The sequence below is a fragment of the Podarcis pityusensis genome (assembly GCF_964106645.2).
Source record: "Podarcis pityusensis genome assembly, chromosome: 3".
Taxonomy (NCBI): domain Eukaryota; kingdom Metazoa; phylum Chordata; class Lepidosauria; order Squamata; family Lacertidae; genus Podarcis; species Podarcis pityusensis.
Genome location: NC_138026.1, coordinates 99,157,880 through 99,178,454, shown reverse-complemented (window position 1 = coordinate 99,178,454; position 20,575 = coordinate 99,157,880). Strand labels below are relative to the sequence as shown.

The window sequence follows — 20,575 nt, the reverse complement described above, 5'->3', positions numbered from 1 at the left end:
CCCGCCTTCTCCATCCAAGTTGCGTCAGCGGCCGGGCTGCGATTGCCGCAAAGGATTCTGGGCACTGTAGTCCGCCCCTCACAGAGTTACAATCCCCAGCGAGGCTCAAGAAACCCTAGAACTGTCTCAAGAATACGTGTATTAAAAAAAGCATTCAACGAACCGGGGTTGGGGGGCGGGAATAACCGATATGGGCTGCGATTCTAAACATATTTACTTGCCAGCAAGCTCACTGGGACCCCATGAAACTTCTGCGTAAGGTGCAAAAAACCCCCCTAACTATAAGCCCTTACAGGCAAGGTACCAGCCACTCCTCCTCCAGGAGGAGCCAAGGAACCCACAGCAGATCCAGCCCAGCCCACTGTCGTAAGCGGCGGACTTGGGGGGTCGTAAAGCGACAGGGGAGGAAATCCACGTGGGAAGCGGAGCAGGAAGTTCGGCAACATGGGGAAGAGGAAAGCTCGCCGGCAGCAGCAGCTGATCAGCAGCTTGAGTAAGAAGCAGAAGAAGCACCTCAAGGATTTCGGGGAGGAGCACCCATTCTACGACCGGTGAGCGGGGCTTGTTTGAATAGCGTCTAAGGTGAAGGATCTGTTTGTTGCCTGCAACGATTTCCCTACAGTAGCCTTCCCTGAGTCGGCGCTCTCCTGGTGTTGTCGGACTACGACTCCCATCGTCCCTGGTAACTGGCCCTGCCGGCTAAGGATGATGGGAGTTGGAGTCTAACAACGTCTGGAGAGCCACAATTTCCCCATCCCTCACATAGACTGAATTGCTAAGGCAGACTGCTCCGAGGATTTTGGCTGTCTTAAATGCCCTTCTCCCCACGCCTGCAGCATTTTCAGTGATCCATAGCTGACTATATGTCTTCATTTTCATTTTTCAATGGCCTTTGCCTCCTTTCTTCCTGTGTCTTCATCTCTCACAACTGATAGAGAGCAGAAAGTTTTTAGTTATCTGTCCCAGAATGCAGAGGATATTGCCTCCCCAGTCAGAGGCAGTCCAGTCAGCATCCATCTGTATCGGGAAACAATGGAGGAATGCACCTATGGGGCTGACAGCAAACTGTTGGAAGGTTACAGAGCCTGCTGCTGCTGTAGAAACCAGTACTGGAGAGATAAGTTTTGTTGCAGTTGGGGCAGATGAAGGCGTCCAGTTGTGCTGCTGCAGATGCACCATTGTGTTTCTTCTCTCTGGGAACCGCAGGAGTGGAGTGCTGTTGTGAACAGATACCACTTGCTGGCTTCCCATGGACATCTGGTTGTGATCCTCATACTGTGCACACTTATCCCACACTCAGCCTCTGTTCACTGTTTTTGCATGGTTCTGTAGTGCTTCAAAACCCCACAAACACTACAGTTTGACAGGAGTGAGCACTGGGGCAAGAGTTGTGCGATCCACCACAACTCTTTTAGACTGCCGTTGTATGCACACTTACCAGGGACTAAGCCCTATAGAGCTCAGTGGGGCTTACATCTGACTAAACATGCTTATTAAAAGCTATTGCTTGTACCCAGTATAACTGTATCTCTGGGCTCCTCTCCTTTCCAATTATTCAATGCCAGATTCTCCACAATGTATTAGGTGATGCAGCAGCAATAATAATCTGGGACTGATGCTTTTTTTCCTTCAGCCATTTGGGGCACAGAAAGGACAACTCACTTGGGATGGTTTGATCACAGCTTTCTGTAAAGTTTCCTCTTTTTCGAAAGGTGCAGTTCAGCTCCTTCCAGCTCCCAGGTGGTGTCCACACAGGTGTGCAAAGGCTGCACACAGTAGAGTGATGCAAGCGTTAAGGAACTCTTAAAATATTATTGTCTTTTGGAAATCTTTTGTTCTGGTTCCAATCAGGACATTATAAGTTGTGATGGGCAGCTATGTGCAGTAATCCTCATGTCTTCTTGTGCTAAACTCTCCAAATATTAAAAGCTACACACCATTTTGATTATGTTAAATTTTTTTTCAATCTATGTATCAGTCGCTAAAGATAAATTAAATTCAAATGGTTTCCTTTTAGGGTTTCTGGGAAAGAAAAACCAACTCAAATCTGTGAACTGGTAAGAGTGACCCTACCTGTTTTTTAAGCCTCTTCTTATATGGATAAATTAATGGGAAATGCTAATGCATGAAAACTGACTAATTGTATTAACACAGTTAGTTCAAATTCTATAGCACATCCCTCCTTGCTGCCTTTGCTGTTTCCATCCCTGGTTGCAGTGTAATTCGATAGCTCAGTGTGGTGCTAATAGTGGCAATGTTGCAGGTTCGATCCCTGTATAGGACAGCTGCATTGTATTGCAGGGGTTCAGGCTGGATGATCCTCAGGGTCCCTCCCAACTCCACAATTCTATGGTTTTATGTGTCTGCTTTAGCGCCTGGTATTTCACCCAGAATTTAGGCTTCAGCATATCTTGTTGGACTCCACTCACATCTTTCCCTCCTTCCTGCAGCTCCCCAGAAGCCCCAAACATCTGCTCCAATGAGTTGAGGGATACTCTAGAGCAGATAGGGGTGCAGGGGAAGAAGAGAAGTACCGTCAGGGCCCCTGGCGTGCCATTGGATCTCACCCATAACTTGGATTTCTTAACACAAAACTTGAAATATTTATTAGCAGTTTAAGTCCCATGATGAGGCCTGAATCCCTATTGGAAGGGATGCAAGTGGTCCGCATCAGTCTTCTCCAACCTGTTGCTTTCCAGATGTTTCAGGCTACAGCTGAACACGGCCAGGAGTTGCCCATCTTGAGGGCACCATGTTGTAGAAGGACAGTCTACATGCATGAGATCCTAAGTTTAATCACTGGCATTACCAGTTAAGAAGGAAACCCCTCAGCCTGTGAACTTTGGAGGGTTGCTGACATATAAAAGCTGGATTTGGATAGAATAGTATAGAAGGTAATACTAGGCTCAGCATCCAGTGATCAGACTCTGTATCAGTATGTTTGCATTATACGTTATTTTTTCCCCATTTCTAGTCAGAAACTTCTGAACAGTCAAGCTCAGAAAGTGACACAGAGAATGATTCTGAACAAGCCTCAGTATATCACAAGTTACTGGCCACCTTAAAAACTGCTCCGTATTCGGACAGTGAGGATGATGAAGATGAATCAGAAGGAGGAAGCAACAAAGGTGATTCAGAAGTGGGCAGTGATGATGAGTACGAAGAAGTTGAGGGAGAAATGGAGGACGAAGACAATGACAGCAATGCGCCTGACCCCCCAGAATCAGGTAATCCAGTGCATCTCAAATTCTGTGGACCACAGCTCTCATACGAATACAACCTACGACTCTTCTTCTTTTTGATCTGGCATAGATCAAGAAGCACCACTGCAGAAAAACAGCCAAGAGGAACCTGGAGATCCAGAGGCTTCTAGCGACCTGAAACATGAAGCTACTGAAGAATTCACAGACGTGCAGCACGAATCTGAGTTTAGCCTGGAAACCAATTTCATAGAAGAAGAGTGCGGTGATCCTTCTGCAGATGCGAAAGAAAGCAGTGGTTCTGCAGATATTGCAAAAGGTAAAATGCATGGTCTTTATATTAAATGTTTGTTGGGTGGGGGAGAGTACCTACATACAAGCTTCTTGACATCTCGAAGGACTGCCTTCAGCTCTTTGGACCAGTCTGAGCCCTGTGGTTGAATTTGGAGGCCCTGTTCATTGGCATGCCACTAAGGCCAATTAAACTGGCAGACACTAGAAACAGGTCCTTTTCAGTGGTGGCCCCTGTCCAATGGAACTCCCAAGGAATGTGTGGTTGGCCTCATCTGTACCTGTTTAAATTAAGAGGATTTTTATTATGGTTGTTACTGTTTTTTAGAGTCTTGTTTCAATTGCTTATTGAAATTTTGGTCATTTTTATGTCTTTATGTTTTAAAAGGTTTAATAATCCTGGTTACTGCTTGCTGGATTCTTGATATTTTATATGTAATATATATATTATTGTATTGTATTATATAATTGTAACTGTGATGGTCTTGGTTATAGGTTCATATGTTGCTGCTTAGGGGAGGACATTATTCCTTAATGTAGCCTAAGAACCTTGAGAAATTGATTTAAAGCAGATCTGAGCAGCTGATGAGCCATAGAACCCGTCCGTTGCCTTCCACCTGAGGTCAGATGAACCTCCTCTTTGTGCTGCCTGATTAAAACTACACAAAGAAGAGTTTGCCATTGCATCTGGCAAACCACACATAGCGAGCTGCGTTTAACTTAAGAGGTCATCAATTGTGCAGATCAGACTTGAACACTAATAGCTAATTTGTTTTTTATTGTCACTAAGTTCAGTTCTCTGGTGGTAGAAAAAATCTCTTGCCATTCCTTCCAAAACCTGCTTGGGTTTGCCAAACCTCTTGAGAATGGGTGTTCCTTTTTTGAGGAATGACAAGGCTTATGTGTATGCTCATTGTAGAACAGAGGTGGACTGCACTGACTGAGGCAGATGGGAGCTGGAGTCCTACCACATCAGGGTGAGGCAGAAGTTCCCCTTTAGCCATGCTGCTGTTTTCTGTACTATAGAATTGCTTTGTCATGCAAGATTCTTTTATGATTACATTCTTCTTCTTCTTTTACTGTTAGATGCAGCATTTGAGATCTCTGACAGACCTCTAACAATTCATAATTGCGATAACAGTTTCCTCCTTCTGATCAGATTTCTTTTAAAAATGTGTAGAGCAGAGTCTAGTTTTCATAACATTGTTTTTATCTCTCCACACAGATCCATTTAAGTGTCATGTCGAAGAAGAACTGGAAGAAAAACAAATAGATAAAATTCTTGCGTGTTCAAAATCTACCGGCCAAGTCAAGGTAATAACGTACATTTATTTCATATTCACTGTGGTTGGTTTCTATTCCTTATTTGGTTCAAAACTTGCTGACTCATTTCTGAATGTGTTGTGCTCATCCTCTGTAAAAAAAGAGAAATAGGGTATTTTACAGCGTATCTGAGACTATTAACAGGAGTTGTGTCTAACCTTATGTTGTGTTTGTTTCTCCTTTCTAGTGGCCAGCACTGGGTCAGTTAGTGTTTTCTTCAAAATTGGAGAAGTTTGGAATGGTTAAGCCAGACAAAGAAGTTGATTTGAAACGGCTTCATCTTCGCAAGCCTTTAGGATCTGCTTGGCCTAAAGTCAACAGCCCATTCCTTTCCACGCAGGTGAAATCAAAAGATCAGCCATTTACTTTGCTGCAGAAAGAGCTTTTCTGCATCATGAATTCATACAAGGACTTGTTCTACCCTGAGAGGACTGCTTTAAGCAATGGGGAAGAAGTCCGTCAAGTCTACTGCCTGCATGCCCTGAACCACGTCTTGAAGGCAAATGCCCAAGTGCTTGGCAATAATGCCAAGCGAAGGGACCAAAAACCTGGGACAGACGATGATAGCTTCAGAGATCAAGGACTCACAAGACCAAAGGTGAAAGGATTTCCTTAATTTGTCGTCATTGCATGGAAAACATGCCTTGGTGTATGTGGTATTCCCTAAACAGAGCTGCCATTGTACAGTAAAGGTGTCCCTTCAAATCAGCCTATGAATCCCTGACCAGTAGGGGAATGATTAAATCTCTTACAACTTGGAAACTGTAAGGTGCCCATGCTTGGCCAACTGTCCATGAGTCCATAATCATCATGCAATAAGACTTTGATTGATTCCACCCAATATTTGCTTCTCTTGTGTCTCAAATGATGGACCAATTTTCTTTTTGGACTTGAGTAGAAAACGTTATTGGAATCTCCAGGATCTATTCCTTGGGGATGTTTAACTATTGTATCATAACACTGCGTATGTTTTTTGTTTCTTTGTTTGTTAGATCTTCATTTTAATGCTCGAATACCAGGGACAGGGAGTTTGATAATGAATGACAAACATGGTTCAATATATCCCATGGAGAATGCTCCTAATTTCTGTATAGTTATCTAGAACTCTCTCATTCATATATATGGACCCAGATATTTTCTGAACTGCCTTCTCCAGCAGCAATCTGCCTGCTCACTGAGATTATCATCTGAGACCATTATCCAATCCAACACCACTGGTCTGTGTGTCAAATGAGGAGAAAACACCATTTCATTGGTGGCTCCTCACCTTTGGAATGCCATCCACAGACCCACCTAATGCCCTTATTACTGTGATTTAGGCACCCGTCATTTTTTTCTACTGTTTTCCCATGCTTCTTAGAACGGTAAGTTTTAACACTTACAACTTTGAGCAGCTTTCATTTTCACTGGACTGTTTGAACAGACAATTGCTGTTTTAGTTTGTTGTGCTAGTTATTCTCATTACAATATTTTTTTCTATCTTTCTACTTTGTTAGCTGCCCTGGGTACAAAGATAAATTTATGTTATAGGTTGGGTAGGATATAAATTCTGCAAATAAATACGTATTTTAAGGAGTAGTCAGTCAGCTAAAACTAGGTGAGGGGCACATAATTTTTTTAATGGCTAGCCCTAAATACCTACAATATAGCATCTCACTCTCTGTGTGTCTTCTTTTGAAAAACATTTCTTGCTCAAAATAGATTTGCTTCTGCATTTCCCTGCATAGGTGTTGATAGTGGTGCCCTTCCGGGAATCTGCTTTACGTGTGGTGCAGATTTTCATCAGCCTCCTTGAATCGACAAGTCAAAAGAAAATTGATGTTAGTAACAAAAAGCGGTTCAAGGGGGAGTTTGGCTCAGATCCAGAAGAGAAACCGCCCAATCTGAAAAGGCCAGAAGATTATGAAGCTGTCTTTGCTGGGAACATTGATGACCACTTCAGGCTAGGTACTGACATTTTAAGATCAGTCCTTTTGTGTTCTAAAAAAATAGTTCAAAGCATTAAGCATGTTTTACAAGTTTAGGGTTGTTTTTTTGAATGCCCAGTGGAAGCCCACCAAATCTCCAAAATAGTATTCGATTTTTTGCGTAGATTTTTTCCCCCTTGGTAAAGCCAACACTGTCTTGTTTTTAAATGTAATTCTCCCTCTTACCATTTAGACTCCTTAGGGCTGCTTCATTTATAGGAAAAACAATGAAGAGTCACTTGGCACCAAATTTATTATGATATTTTGTGGAGTACAGTCCATTTCATCAGATGCAGGAGTTGCAGGTGTGGTTTGGTGTGTAGTGCTGCAAACAGGGATTTCAAAAGAGAAAGATACACAAAGTAGTGGGGTTAGCACTTTGTGCTATCTCATTTGCTTTAGATCTCTCTGTTTATAATCTTCCACAAACCATACACACCCACACACACCTGCAATATTTTTACCAGTTGCCAGTGATGTGGGTTTGCTGGGAAAACAATTCCAGTGCCCAAAAATGATTTAAATGTGGTTTAGCATGTTTGCTTTCTGATTAGTTAGTATGCTGTAATAACGTTTTACAAAGCATGCAGTGTAAATTTTATACACTGAATAACTATCTCTAATTTTTCTGCAGTTGCCAAAATTATTTGTATGGAACAATTTCCTTAGTGGGGAAAAAATAGTCAAGTGCAATTAATGCAGCTTAGATGTTTCATTCAAAGCCTTACAGATATTATTGAAATACTTGAAAATATTTAAGACATTATAATGACAACACCAAAAACTGTTAGCATGCTAATTTCAGCATGCCAAAAGAGCTGTACAATTATATTGTATGTGCGTGCATGCATTTATGCTTTTTTACAAATAGTACTCTGAAAAACGTACATTGCAACCTTTAAACTTTCCCAGTTTCACTACCAGCGTATTTGTTCATCTTGTTACTACGTAATTTTGAGGAACAATGCATTTTCAGAAATGGACACTCTTTTTCCACGGAAAATTCCATTGCATTGCAAACAGTTTGCATGGAAAATTTGATTGCAGAACCATTTTTTTAAAACAACAACCAAGGGCTCAAGCTTGGCCCTGCTTGTAACATTGAGGCAAATGCACAAGCTGGACCCCATTGTGTGGGTTGGATGTGATTCAAAACAATTGGTGCTTCAGAATTATGGATGAAGCTGCTGCTACTTAATTGTCTTTCATGCTCTCCTTCCTCTGCTTGAGACATTGCTGCCAAGCAGAGTAGACAGTACTGGCTGAGATGGGCCAGTGGTCTCATTCGGCCATAACTCAGCTCAGTGGAGGACCTTATATCCTGCTCCTTTTTGTTTCTTTTAAACTGCTCTGATCTCCCTTGTCTCTCTACAGCAAGATTGACTTAAGGTAACAAAAGATGGTAGGGAGATGCAGGCCAATTCGGAATCTCACTGAGCATCAGCACTGAGAGCTGTACTGGATATACAGCTCCAGCAGCTACAGGCCCAACCACATTGTGCAGGGTTGAAAAGTAGATGCCTTGGTGTATTTCCTCGCTGCCACCTACCACTGCCTAGCAACTGCATCACTTCTCCTTCCTCCTCAAAAGTGAAGAAGAGGTGGACGTGGACTAATGTGGAGCGCACAAGAAAACGCTTTGCACAACCATGGGAAGACATGCTCAATATGGAGAAATTGGCTGGGACAGAAGCAGTATGCGGCTGTGTCTTGTGCTGCTTTTGGTCCAGTTGTGCCTTTACCCTGCATAAAGTTGGACCGTGCCCTGGTATTTCAGGAGTCAAAATCTTAGACACAGAGAGTGTGTCCCCCTCTTCTCAATCAGCTGGTTGTTGTTTTGTGCAAAACAGGAAATCTGTCCATTGGTCCTCTGTGGCAGTGCTGTGATCTTTGGAAGACCCTTGAGATCATCTTCTGAGGTCCTCCTTTATGTGCCTCCTCCTTGAGAGGTCCGCAGGGTGGCAACACGAGAACGGGCCTTCTCTGCAGTGGCTCCCTGTCTGTGGAATGCTCTCCCCAGGGAAGTTCGCCTGGCGCCTTTATTATACACCTTTAGGCACCAGGCAAAAACGTTCCTTTTTAACCAGGCCTTTGGTTGATCTGATTGATATCCTATGCCCTTTTAAAATGAGACCCCTGGGTATACGGTGGTATACAAATTCTAATAATAAAAAATATTAATAATATTAATAATAATTTGTGCCATGCCTTCTCCTTACAAACTGGAAAGTGCCCAGGGAAGAGAGAAACTAGGATAGTGAAGGGTCTGGAATCCATTACCTATGAGGAACAGTTGAAAGAGTTGGGCATGTAAAGCCTGGAGGAGAGAAGATTAAGGGGTTTTGTTGTTGTTTAGTCGTCTTAGTCATGTTCGACTCTCCATGACCCCATGAACCAGAGCATGCCTTGGAAACTCTCACTTTCTTCTCAAAGCTTCTCCTTTTTTATGTCCATGGAGTTTTCTTGGCAAAATACTGGAGTGGTTTGCCAGTTCCTTCTCCAGAAGGGGTTGACAGCAGTCTTAAAATATCTGAAGAGTGATCACACAGAAAAGGGAGAAGACGGGTTCTCCATTGCTGCTGAAGCCAGGACTTAGAAACATTCGGAGAAGCTGCCAGATGATAAAAGAGCTATCTGAGGATGGAACAGACTGCCTTGTGTGGCAGTGGTGGACTTTTATTTTGCTGGAGGTGTTTAAACAGAAGCTGGGCAGCCATTTATCAGGAGTGCGCCCTGCATTGCAGATTCTTCACTGAGCAGCGTGTTGGACTAGGTGAATTCCCAGGTCCCTTCTAACTCTATACTTCGGTAAGCATAGAGCAAAGCTGTAGGCTTTTGTATGGAACATGCAGCCTGCTAATCTACCACCAGCACAAGCACACCCCAGCTGCAATGGTGTGCAATAAACATTGTGGATGCCAAGGTGTGGAAGCTGCAATAATTGTTGTGGAGGCATAGGTGGAGGCAGCCCTTATTCTGGAGTTGTTGAACCCCTAAGAGCCCTGCACTGCGCTGAAACTAGAAAACCGAAATCGAATCTGATGGCAGTGTTGTAACCGTCACTCTTCTTTGTTGCCCTTGAGGACTGGAGAAAGCAGAAATTCAGTAAATGATCTAGATGTTGTGTTCGTCTGCAAAATGGTGATTGTGCAGCTAGAATGCCTGCGGCTTCCAGCTGAGCCCTGCTGTACTCTCCCCAGGTGAAGTGAGTCCAAATGTTGGCTAAACAGAAAGCGTCAAGACTCTTCCAGAAATTGCAATTTCATGCTGGTTTATTGGTGCATTATGCAGAGTCTTTCCCTGTGGCTTGATGTCTAGGACTCTTGCTATGAGAAGGCTGCTTTAAAACTTAATGTTACTTGAAGGTATTGTCTCATGAAAGATATTGCTTAATAATACAGCAAAGAGATGCAAGTAGTGCGTCATGACTGCCGCTGATGGTTTCCTTTTGATTAAGTCCAGTTGCCAAATGGTTCCCTTCAGGATTTCCCTTCCCTGTACAAATGTGTCTTACCTACTTACTAGGCATGCTGAAAGAAGCAGAGAAGTTCTCTTCACCGTAGTGACAAACATGGCGTGCGTTCATTTTGTGATACTGGTTGCTGCATTGTCACTTAATATTGACCCTGTAGGTGTGTTTGGAATCAGGGAAGCAGCTGATCCCAATTCAAACAAGGGAATTGGAGGAAGGTCTACTATCCAGTTCATGTCGTTGGTTCCATGTATTTGGACCCACCAGTGGGCTTTACACCATGGCGGTGGTTGCATGGAAATGGGTTGTGCCTCCATTTAGGATGGGGAACATTTTTTACTCCATGTGCCAGGTCTTTATCAGGATCTGCCTTGCAGACTTAATTTGACGAGTGGGCAGGGCTGCCCACCTGTCAAAATGCCTTTTACTCTGATGGGAGTGAGAGAGGAGCCTTTGTGAGTTTCCCTAACCCTTCCCCTTCGAGTCTTTAGTCTCATGCTGATCTTGTTCTGCTGCCTAGGCTGTGCATTTTTTGCTGGGAACAAGATCATGCAACCAGTGCAGGATTAAACCCTGCCTGTCAGCTGGTGTCACCAGTGATGTCAGCTGATGGGTGGATGGTCATAGGTTTGGGGAAGATGGCCTGGCAGGCCAAGATATGCTCATGGGCTGGATGTTCCCCATCCCTGACTTAGGGCCTATCCCAAGGGCAGCATTCCCTCATGGGCAACCCTAGCTAGCAATGGGTGGGACCAAAGAAGAAGAAGAAGAGTTTGGATTTGATATCCCGCTTTATCACTACCCGAAGGAGTCTCAAAGCGACCAACAATCTCCTTTCCCTTCCTCCCCCACAACAAACACTCTGTGAGGTGAGTGGGGCTGAGAGACTTCAGAGAAGTGTGACTGGCCCAAGGTCACCCAGCAGCTGCATGTGGAGGAGCGGAGACGCGAACCTGGTTCCCCAGATTACGAGTCCACCACTCTTAACCACTACACCACACTGGCTCTCAGAGACAAAATTGGGCAGAGTGACACATGTGATCATTGCTTTTTGTAGGTCATTGCTTTTTGTAGCTGCATCCACTCAGAGGTTTCTATGCACACTTGCATGCTCACCCAACTCACCCATACATACACAGCCATTGTGATCAGGTGCGAAGGCTGTGATGGTTCAGAGAGAAAGGAACAACTATACACAACCGTTCTGGGATTCTGTGAAATAATGACTGTTGAAATGACTGACTGGTGACTGACTTGCCTGTCTGTGTTTGGGCAGGCGTTTCTGTTCTTCAGAAGAGCATACGGCTGTACGCGCCTTTTTACTCCTCCGATATTATCATTGCATCTCCCCTTGGCCTGAGGACTGTTATTGGAGCTGAGGGAGAGAACAAGAGAGACTATGATTTCCTCTCGTCCATAGAAATTCTTATCATCGATGAGGCCGACATCTACCTAATGCAGAACTGGGAGCATGTTTTGGTAATGCATCTCCTTACCCCTTCTTACCCTTTTCACTCATGTATCATGCCTCACGAACAGGGTTCACAAGACAGGTAATGCAGTAAACAGCCAGCAAATTTTAACGCGGGTGTTTAATTTGAACTCATGGGATGGAGACATGTGTTCTGGGTTTCTGAGTGCGGATGCATTCTTAAAATTTAGCGAAGCCGATTCTCCTTTTGGACTGCCTTCAACAGGCAAGGCTTCCCTCTAGAAGTAGCACATTGCTTAGAAATTCTCCTGGCAAGGCTTCCACAAGTAGCAATGGCCACCAGCTTTAAAAATAGGATTACAGTGGTGCCTCGGGTTACAGACACTTCAGGTTACAGACTCCGCTAACCCAGAAATAGTACCTCAGGTTAAGAACTTTGCTTCAGGGTGAGAACAGAAATCGCGTGGCGGCAGCGGGAGGCCCCATTAGCTAAAGTGGTGCTTCAGGTTAAGAACAGTTTCAGGTTAAGAACTGACCTCCAGAACGAATTAAGTTCTTAACCCGAAGTGCCACTGTAGTCATATCTGTGGAGGATAAGGCTATTCTCTACTTCCACTGTCAGAGGCATTATGCCCTGAGTTTCTGGGAATTTCAGATTGGTAGAGTTCAGCTGTACTGATGTCTGTGAGAAGCCTGCCAGCAGGACATCTGGTTGAGCACTGTGATAACAGGATGCTGGACTCAATGGGCCACTGGCCTGATCCAGCCAGCTCTTCTGATGTCATGCTAGAAAATAGTGGGGAGTTCTTTCTAAGGGCAAATCAGTTGCAAAGACATGGAAACTATGAAAAGCAGCCTAAGCAGCTCCTGTGATCTCTTCTTGTACCATATTATTTCCTGTGGGCCAGTTGAGAACATTAGAACCAACTAAAATATTTCATTTTGTATGGTTTCTAACACTGGATGGTTCAAACAACACTTAGAGCAAGCCAGGTGTCGAATGACCCTCGTTTCACTAAACACATGCTGCAGTGATCATTGACAGTCTCTTGGATGCTGCAGAACGATTTTCCAGAAATGAGCTTGAGAGGCAACAAAAGCCTCCTAGCAACAACAGCCAAAGAGCTGTTAGGAACATAAGGAAGCTGCCAAATACTGAGTCGGACCTTTGGTCTGTCTAGCTCAGTATTGTCTCGGCGCCAGGCGAGAATGTTTCTTTATAACCAGGTCTTTGGCTGATTAAACAATCTATGGCCTTTAAAATGTGCTCATGGGAGGGGGTGTTATTGATTTGATTGTTTTGTGTTCTCATGTTGTATTTTTATGTTGTGAACTGCCCTGTGGTCTTTGGATGAAGGGCAGTATACCAACAATTCTGTACTGGCTGGCAATGGCTCTCCCAAGTTTTCAGACACATGACTTTCCTCTCCCTGGAGATGCCAAGGATTGAACCTACGGCCTTCTGTATTCAGACTGGTGCGCTACCAGTGAGCCAAATCCGCTGCTCAGTTTCAGCCAGGAAAGGAGTTTAATAGTTCAGATTTGCATTCACGTGGCTCATTTTAGTATAATGCACGAACTTTTCAGGGTTCTCTTTCCTTGATTTTCCTCTTCCTGCAAACCAATCCAGATTGACGGACATCTTCCTTTTCTTTTTAAAATCTGCTCACAGCACCTGATGAACCACATTAACCTGTTGCCTTTGGAGTCTCATGGGGTGGATTTCTCGCGGGTGCGAATGTTCAATCTGAACAACTGGTCCAAGTATTATCGGCAGACGCTGCTGTTCAGCGCCCTCCAGGATCCACAGATCAACTCCATCTTCAATAAGCACTGCTTCAATTACAGGGGGCAGGTTAGTGTTCACATGTGTCTGTAGCCCTTGTATAGACGTGAAGAAGGCTTATTGGCCTTCCAGCATGACCTTGCAGCAAAGGGCAATGGGAGGGTGTGTGCTTATGGACTTACAGATAATAAATCTTCCCATTCCTAATGTGTTTTAATGTCTCAAGACAAGCTGACCTCAGATTATTGCTGCCTCCAGTTATTACATTTGTCTCCTGCTGCCAAGCTGATATTGAAGCTTGTTTGTTAAAATATCCCACCACCCCCATTGTCCCGTTAAAGATATAAACCTTGACAGGCATCGTCCTCAACAGTAATGTCCTATTTCTATCTTCCTTGCACCAACACAAATCTTCTTTGTTCATGTAAAATAAGGGTTGGCAACCAGTATCCCTGGGGCCAAGCACAACCCTATGATGAGTACCCTCTGTCTCTCTTCCTCCCTTAAATGGTAATTTATAGGTACAAAGAGAAAGCATAGCGTGCAGGAGACTTTCCTGTAAAAGGAAGTGTTTCTTTGGCACTGGATTCATGACAGGAAGAAGGAAGTGTCTCCTTTCCCCACAATTCTTGATTTACTTGTCGAATTCACCACTCTCCTTGACGAGTTGATGGCCACTAGTTAGAGGGTTTTTTAAAAAAGGATTAAGCCAGTTTGTGGAGGATAGACAAATGGCCTTATTAAGTACTGCTAACCTTGACAGCTGAATGAAGAGTCCTTTTTCACAGGCAACTTACCAGTTGCTTAAGCTAAATAATGAAGGTAGCTGTCATCGCCATGCCCTACTTGTTTCTAAGAGCACCCGGCTGTCCGTTGCTGTTGAGAACAGGATTCTAAAGTAGACAAGGGGGACGTACAATAAAATGTCGCAGTTCCAGTTCTATATTGGTTTTATTCTGCTTTAAGGGCAATGGCATCCTTCAGTGAATCCTGGGAATTGCAGTTGTTTGTTTTTGTTTTTATTTAAGTTTTAAGTTTTTATTTTTTTAAAAAAATTGTACACTCTTTACACCAGAGGATTTTACAACCAAAATAAACCATAATACAAACAAGAACATGACTTTGCTTTTCATTCATGTTAATCTCCTTCTTTTAACTCCTTGTTCTTAACCTCTTAAATCACATATATATCATTAACAATTTTCCAAATGCTGCCCTGTACCTCCCTCCCCCCGTTCCCGTTACTTCCCTTCACCCATGTGTGATCTTCTCAACCTAATATTTTTTCTCGTTGTGTTAACAAAAGTTTGTATTTGTTGTTCCATATATGTCATGACATCGTCTTGTATCCTTGCGCATTTTACCTATTGCATGTTAAATTTAAGCTCCAAAACCAAATCTTTCCATGTATTCCTTTATGCACTCCCACTCTTTCTAAATTTTTTGGTTGGAACATGTTGCAGTTCCAGCTCAGTGTCCCCTTTCTCAATAGGATGTTCCATTCTGTTTCCCCCTCCTGTGTAGTTTTCCATTTTTCCACCCCAAGAGGCAGCCAGTGTTCTGGGTATGCGAAGCACCCTCAGTCCTCATTAGGCTGTTTTGCGTCTCTTAGTCCCCTGAGCAAGGAAAATATTGTTTATATATTTGCAAACCTTGGGCAGAGGGAGCGTTTGGGTTACATAAGCAAATGGCACTCATGCCTGAGTGCTGGTTATAGAGGGAATGAAGAACCAAACTGTTCCAAGCCGGCAAGCCAACTCTTAGCCTTTGCATGAGAGTTGATCTCAGATGTAACCTGTCTGTTCTAACATTGCCTTCATTTGCCTGTTGTGTTTGCTTCTTGCAGGTAGCGGTAAGGAACATACCTCTGAAGGGCTCTATAAGCCACGTTGTAGTACAGCTTCCTCATGTTTTTCGCAAGCTGGAAGCAGAAAATTCCATTTCTGCAATAGATGCCAGGTAATGTGGTCGTTTCAGCTGTGCTCTTCTGACATCAGGTTCAGATTTGGTGCTCAGTAGAGTGTAGCATTGTGGAAAGAGTGTGTGTGTGTGTGTGTGTGTGTGTGTGTGTGCAGGCAGTGGGCAGGGGAATAAATTTTTAAAATCCAAGGAAACCAACACAGCCTGCTGAATGGCAACATTATGCACACTAGAATCTTCGGCTAACCTCCTGCGGTGCTATAGAAACCTCAATCCTATATACTAATAGCAAACTCCTTCTCCATGCACTGATCTTTATGCAGGCAAAACGGCACCATCTGCAGACAAGGAGGAGGTGTCAGCAGGGGACCTCAAGCCTTGCCAAAGTGCAGTGAATCTTTAGCCAGGGGGCAGGCAGGGAAGCCTAGCGGGCAGACCCCAGAAACAGCACAATGAGGACTGGGCACACTCTGTAGGCAAAGATTGCTACCTACCAGGACTCTGGGGAGATAATAATAATAATAATAATAATAATTATTATTATTATTATTATTATTATTATTATTATTATTTATTATTTATTATTTATACCCCGCCCTCCCCAGCCAAGACCGGGCTCAGTGCGGCTAACACCAGATATAAAAACAATGGATTAAAATACAACATTAAAATGCAGCCTCATTTCAGTAGAAACTCAAATCAAAAACTTTTTGGGGATGAAAACATCAAATCTTTACCAAGGCCAACTATCCAGACTGGTCCTACGTGGGCCAGAAAAAAGCCAGGGAAGTCCCCAAATAGGGGTTCCATCACAGAAGGAAAAGGAAAGAGGGGAAGGGGATCAGGCTGGTTCCAAGCCAAAGGCCAGGCGGAACAACTCTGTCTTACAGGCCCTGCGGAAAGAAATCAGATCCTGCAGGGCCCTGGTCTCATGAGACAGGGCATTCCACCAGGCCAGAGCCAGTGTTGAAAAGGCCCTGGCTCTGGTTGAGGCTAATCTGACTTCCTTAGGACCTGGGACCACTAGGGTGTTGCTATTTATGGACCTTAAGGTCCTCCGCGGGGCATACCAGGAGAGAATAGAAAACCAGAGGATGGAACTCTGGAAGATGGCAACCCTGAACAACTCTGCACTGAAACACTCTGTTGCCGGTCCCAATTATTTTCCTTGGGCATTAGACACTTGCCTTGTGGAGGACTCCTAAACGTTTCCTTGTGGTTAAGTGCTCTGCGTTGCAGCTGCAACAGCCCTCCCCAGTCTGATGCCCTCCCAAGTGCTTTGGACTGCATCTCCCATCACTTGAGCAACGTAATCACTGCCATAGTGGAAATTCCCCAGGTTCCCACTAAAGCTCACCAAGAAAGTTTAAGAGCCAAGTGCCCACTCAGTCTCCAAAATATCGTGGGGTGTCCTTTGACCCATCACCATCTCTCCGCCTAACCAACCTCACAGGGATGTTGCGTAGATAAATGGGACAGGAGAAACCATATATGTCACCCTGCGTTCCTTGAAGGAAAAGTGGGATATGAATAATAGTAAAAATGCGGAGACTCCACACAATGTTAGATGCAGTTAGTGGTCTGTCTGCAGTGTTTTTACTATGAAGACTCTAGTGATCTGTGTATAAATCATTTTTATATGCATTTACAATGTTTTTAATAAGAATTTTTATTTTTTTCGCTAGAAAATACGATCAAGAATAAGATAGCCTGTGGTGCATGTAAAAAATAGTCATAAAGACACATTTGTGCATAGCAGTTAAGGGGGAGACCCTCCTTTTGTATTAAGCAGCATTAATAAAACCTCTCCCAAGTGAGAAGGGGGCGACGTCTTTCCCTTATTCTGCTTATGTAGGAAATAAATTGGAACTAGGCTCCTTCAAAATGGTCCCTTTTGCAATATGTTGAGTAAGACGTGTATTTACAACGTTAAGAGAGTGTTTGTGTGTGATATATATTCTACATTTGCTTTAAGTAAGATGCTGGGAATTTTTTTATTTTTGGAGCAGAATAACGTGTTTATGTTTCCTTAAGCAGGTTTCATTTTTTCATTGAGAAAGTGTTGCCCGAGTATCGTGATGCCGTCATGTCGCACACACTCATCTACGTCCCGTCATATTTTGATTACGTGCGCCTTCGGAACTACTTCAAGAAGGAGGAGTTGAGTTTTGTGCACATCTGTGAATACACCAGTAAATCTGGCATTTCCAGAGCGAGACAATTCTTCCTAAAGGGAGTGAAGCAATTTCTGATTTTTACGGAGCGTTTCCACTTTTATAAAAGGTAGGCTGGGGTGGTCGCTAAAGTCCAAGTCTTTAATAGAAGAGGGTGCATGAGGTTATACTTGCTCCCCCCAAAAATGAATAATGTGTCGTAATTAGGATTAAATGTGGAATTTTTCACACAGCACTGGAAGATTTCTTAAATGTGTATTATTTTCATCACCTATGCAGCACCATCAATGTAGATGCTGCTCCACAGATCATAAATATAGGCTAAAAGACAATACACTTCTGGTTTGATTTCTGAATGTGTTAATAACTGATGTTTCTTGGGCTCATATTTCTCCCATAGAAAGGTAAAATGTGTCTTGAAAATCATTGCCAGCTGATCAGTATGTGATGCTATGTATACTTCCATTTGAACCAAACGTATTTAAAACGTATTTAAATAAATACGTATTTATTTAATAACAAGGAAGGGCCATAGCTCACTGGTAGAGAATGTGCTTTGAGTTTAATGCCTGGCAGCTCCAGATTTGGCTGGAAGAGACCTCTGTCTGAAATCCCTGAGAGCTGCTCTTAATCAGTGTAGACCAGGGGTAGTCAGCCTTTTTATAACTACCGCCCACTAATGTATCTTTCTTGATGGTAAAATTTCTTTACCGCCAACCAGTGCTTGATGGAAGAAGGATTCAACTTGTGCCGTAGAACCCCCGTAGAACCCCCTACCACCCACCTAGAACCCTGAAATGCCCACTAGTGGGCGATAGGGACCAGGTTGGCAACCCCTTGTGTAGACAGTGCTGAGCTAGATGGATCAAAGGCCTGACTTGGTATGAGGAAGTTTCCCTTGTTCCAGAAGTCTGAATTAAGTGGTAAGAACAAAGGTGGATAGAGATGATCCAGTTTGTCAAGAGGAGAAGGGACCTAGGGGATGTTACTTTCCTGGTCCACTAGAGGAGTGATTTTTTAATAGGAATCCACGGGGCTTCCTTATAAAAATGATGCCACCTTTGTGATCTTTGGGGCACCAACTGAAGCCCTTTTGATTCACCCAAACCTTTTAAATTTTGAAGGCTGGGCCTCTCAGCATTTATATCTGTATTTTAATGGGGATTTGCTTTTGTTTGCATTTATGTAGATATCAGTTTGATAGTTTGTTTTGCATTGCATTGTTTTTTACTTATTCACTGAAAGTCGACCAGATAACTTTATGATATAGGGCGTCCAACAAATGCAAAACATAAAGAAATAAGGTGGGGAGGGAGGAGGTTCAACAAATAGCTGCAGGAAGGTTTCAGGTATCCAGAGACCCTGTTTTGTGGTGGCTAGCAGTCTATAGAATCTATTCCACCTCTCTGCATAATTCAACTTTTAATCCTGCTTCACTGCCAGGGGGTGGGTTCAGGAAGTCCCATTTCCCTTGTTGAAATCCCAGGGGTCCGTTAAATTAAAAAGGGGCTGTATTCTGTTTCATCTATAAAGGGTTAAAGTTTCAAAAAGGAATTTCTGTGCTGCCCGGTTGCATCTTAATCATTTTGAGCCCTCTTGTTTGTTTCGCTTTATTCAGGTACTCAATTAGAGGCATCCGGAACCTTATTTTTTACGAACTGCCCACCTATCCCCATTTCTACAGTGAGGTCTGCAATATGATGAAGCTGGCAGGCAGCGAGGAAGAGGCCACCTTGACTTGCACAGTGCTTTACTCAAAATATGATGCTCAAAAGGTGGCTGCGGTGGTGGGTATCGACCGGGCGGCCCAAATGCTTCAGTCTTCCAAAAATGTGCACCTTTTCGTCACTGGAGAAACAGAGTGAAATAAGTGGTGGACTGAGATTTAGAATGGACTCCTTGACCTGTTCAGCCTATTATTTTGGCCTTGTGCTTCTTCCAGAACAAATGTTAGAAAAAGAAAGACCGCATCCACACCATGCATTTAAAATGTGATTATACCACACGAGCAGTTATGGCTCCCTCCCCCCCAAAATAATCCTGGGAACTGTAGTTAAGGGTGCTGAGAGTTTTTCCCCCCACATTTGCTTTTAACTGGCTTGAATACACTGTCTAATACAATACAGCTACAGTAGGGATCAGCAGCTAGCAGACCCTGGCTCCAGTCCACCCCTCTAGCAAGCACCCTTTAGCCCTACAGTGGCCAGTGGTTGCCAGCTGTTCTTTAGGGTCTGGTCCATCATTCTCCACCTGTTCCTTGATGTGACCTTCGGTAAAGCTAGATGCTGACCAGAACACTGTGGTGCCCAGAAAAACACAGCCAGTCAGTCACTCACCCTTTGGATAACTATAAACATCAAACATGTGAGAAATGTCTTGTTAAAAAAAATATTATGGTCTATTTGTGTTTTGTCATTGCATTTATTAAAAAAAATTGTCAAACTTTTTAAAATCTTTGTATAGTGATTGTGTCCTTTAAATGTCAAAATAGGCCTATAGAGCTGTGGTTCACTAGTCTCCGCCATTGCATTGCTGTCTATTTTAGTTTTAAGCTGATTAACTGTTTCTAATTCCTCTAGTGCAAGAACTAAACACCAATAAAGAGGCAATTCCATTTCAATCCCTGAATTAGCCAGCATTGATATAGGAATGTTCCTTTACAGAGAGAGAGAGTGTAAGAGTTTATTTTTGCATTTTCAGGTTTACAAGCAACAACAAAGAAAACAATTAAAATATAATCAGTAAATCCCCTTTGACTTCCCTCCTCCCCTTTTGTGGATCCTTATGCCAACATTTTTTTCCTGCTTCTCTTCTATTACTCCAATTTTATCAAATCTTTAAACAGACCATAATTCAACTTTCAACTACAAGTATTTATTCTTCCTGGTTCCTAATTCTTCTGGTCAGTTTTGCCATTTCAGTGTGGTCCATCAGTTTTATCTGCCATTCATCCTTGGTAGAGGCTGTACTTTCTTTCCCATCTCTGACCTAACAAAGTCTGGGCAGCTAT

General features: G+C 43.3%; 1 protein-coding gene across 1 annotated transcript; it reads left to right on the top strand.

Moving 5' to 3' along the window:
* Window positions 1–47: 47 nt before the first annotated feature.
* Window positions 48–20,017, top strand: UTP25 (UTP25 small subunit processome component). Its single transcript, XM_081000514.1, has 12 exons — window positions 48–551; window positions 2,018–2,057; window positions 2,975–3,227; window positions 3,313–3,519; window positions 4,717–4,805; window positions 5,002–5,412; window positions 6,542–6,761; window positions 11,530–11,732; window positions 13,358–13,540; window positions 15,318–15,430; window positions 17,429–17,674; window positions 19,184–20,017. Exons 1-12 carry the CDS (start codon window positions 445–447, stop codon window positions 19,428–19,430), a joined length of 2,319 nt encoding a protein of 772 aa, XP_080856640.1. The 5' UTR covers window positions 48–444; the 3' UTR covers window positions 19,431–20,017.
* Window positions 20,018–20,575: the final 558 nt, after the last annotated feature.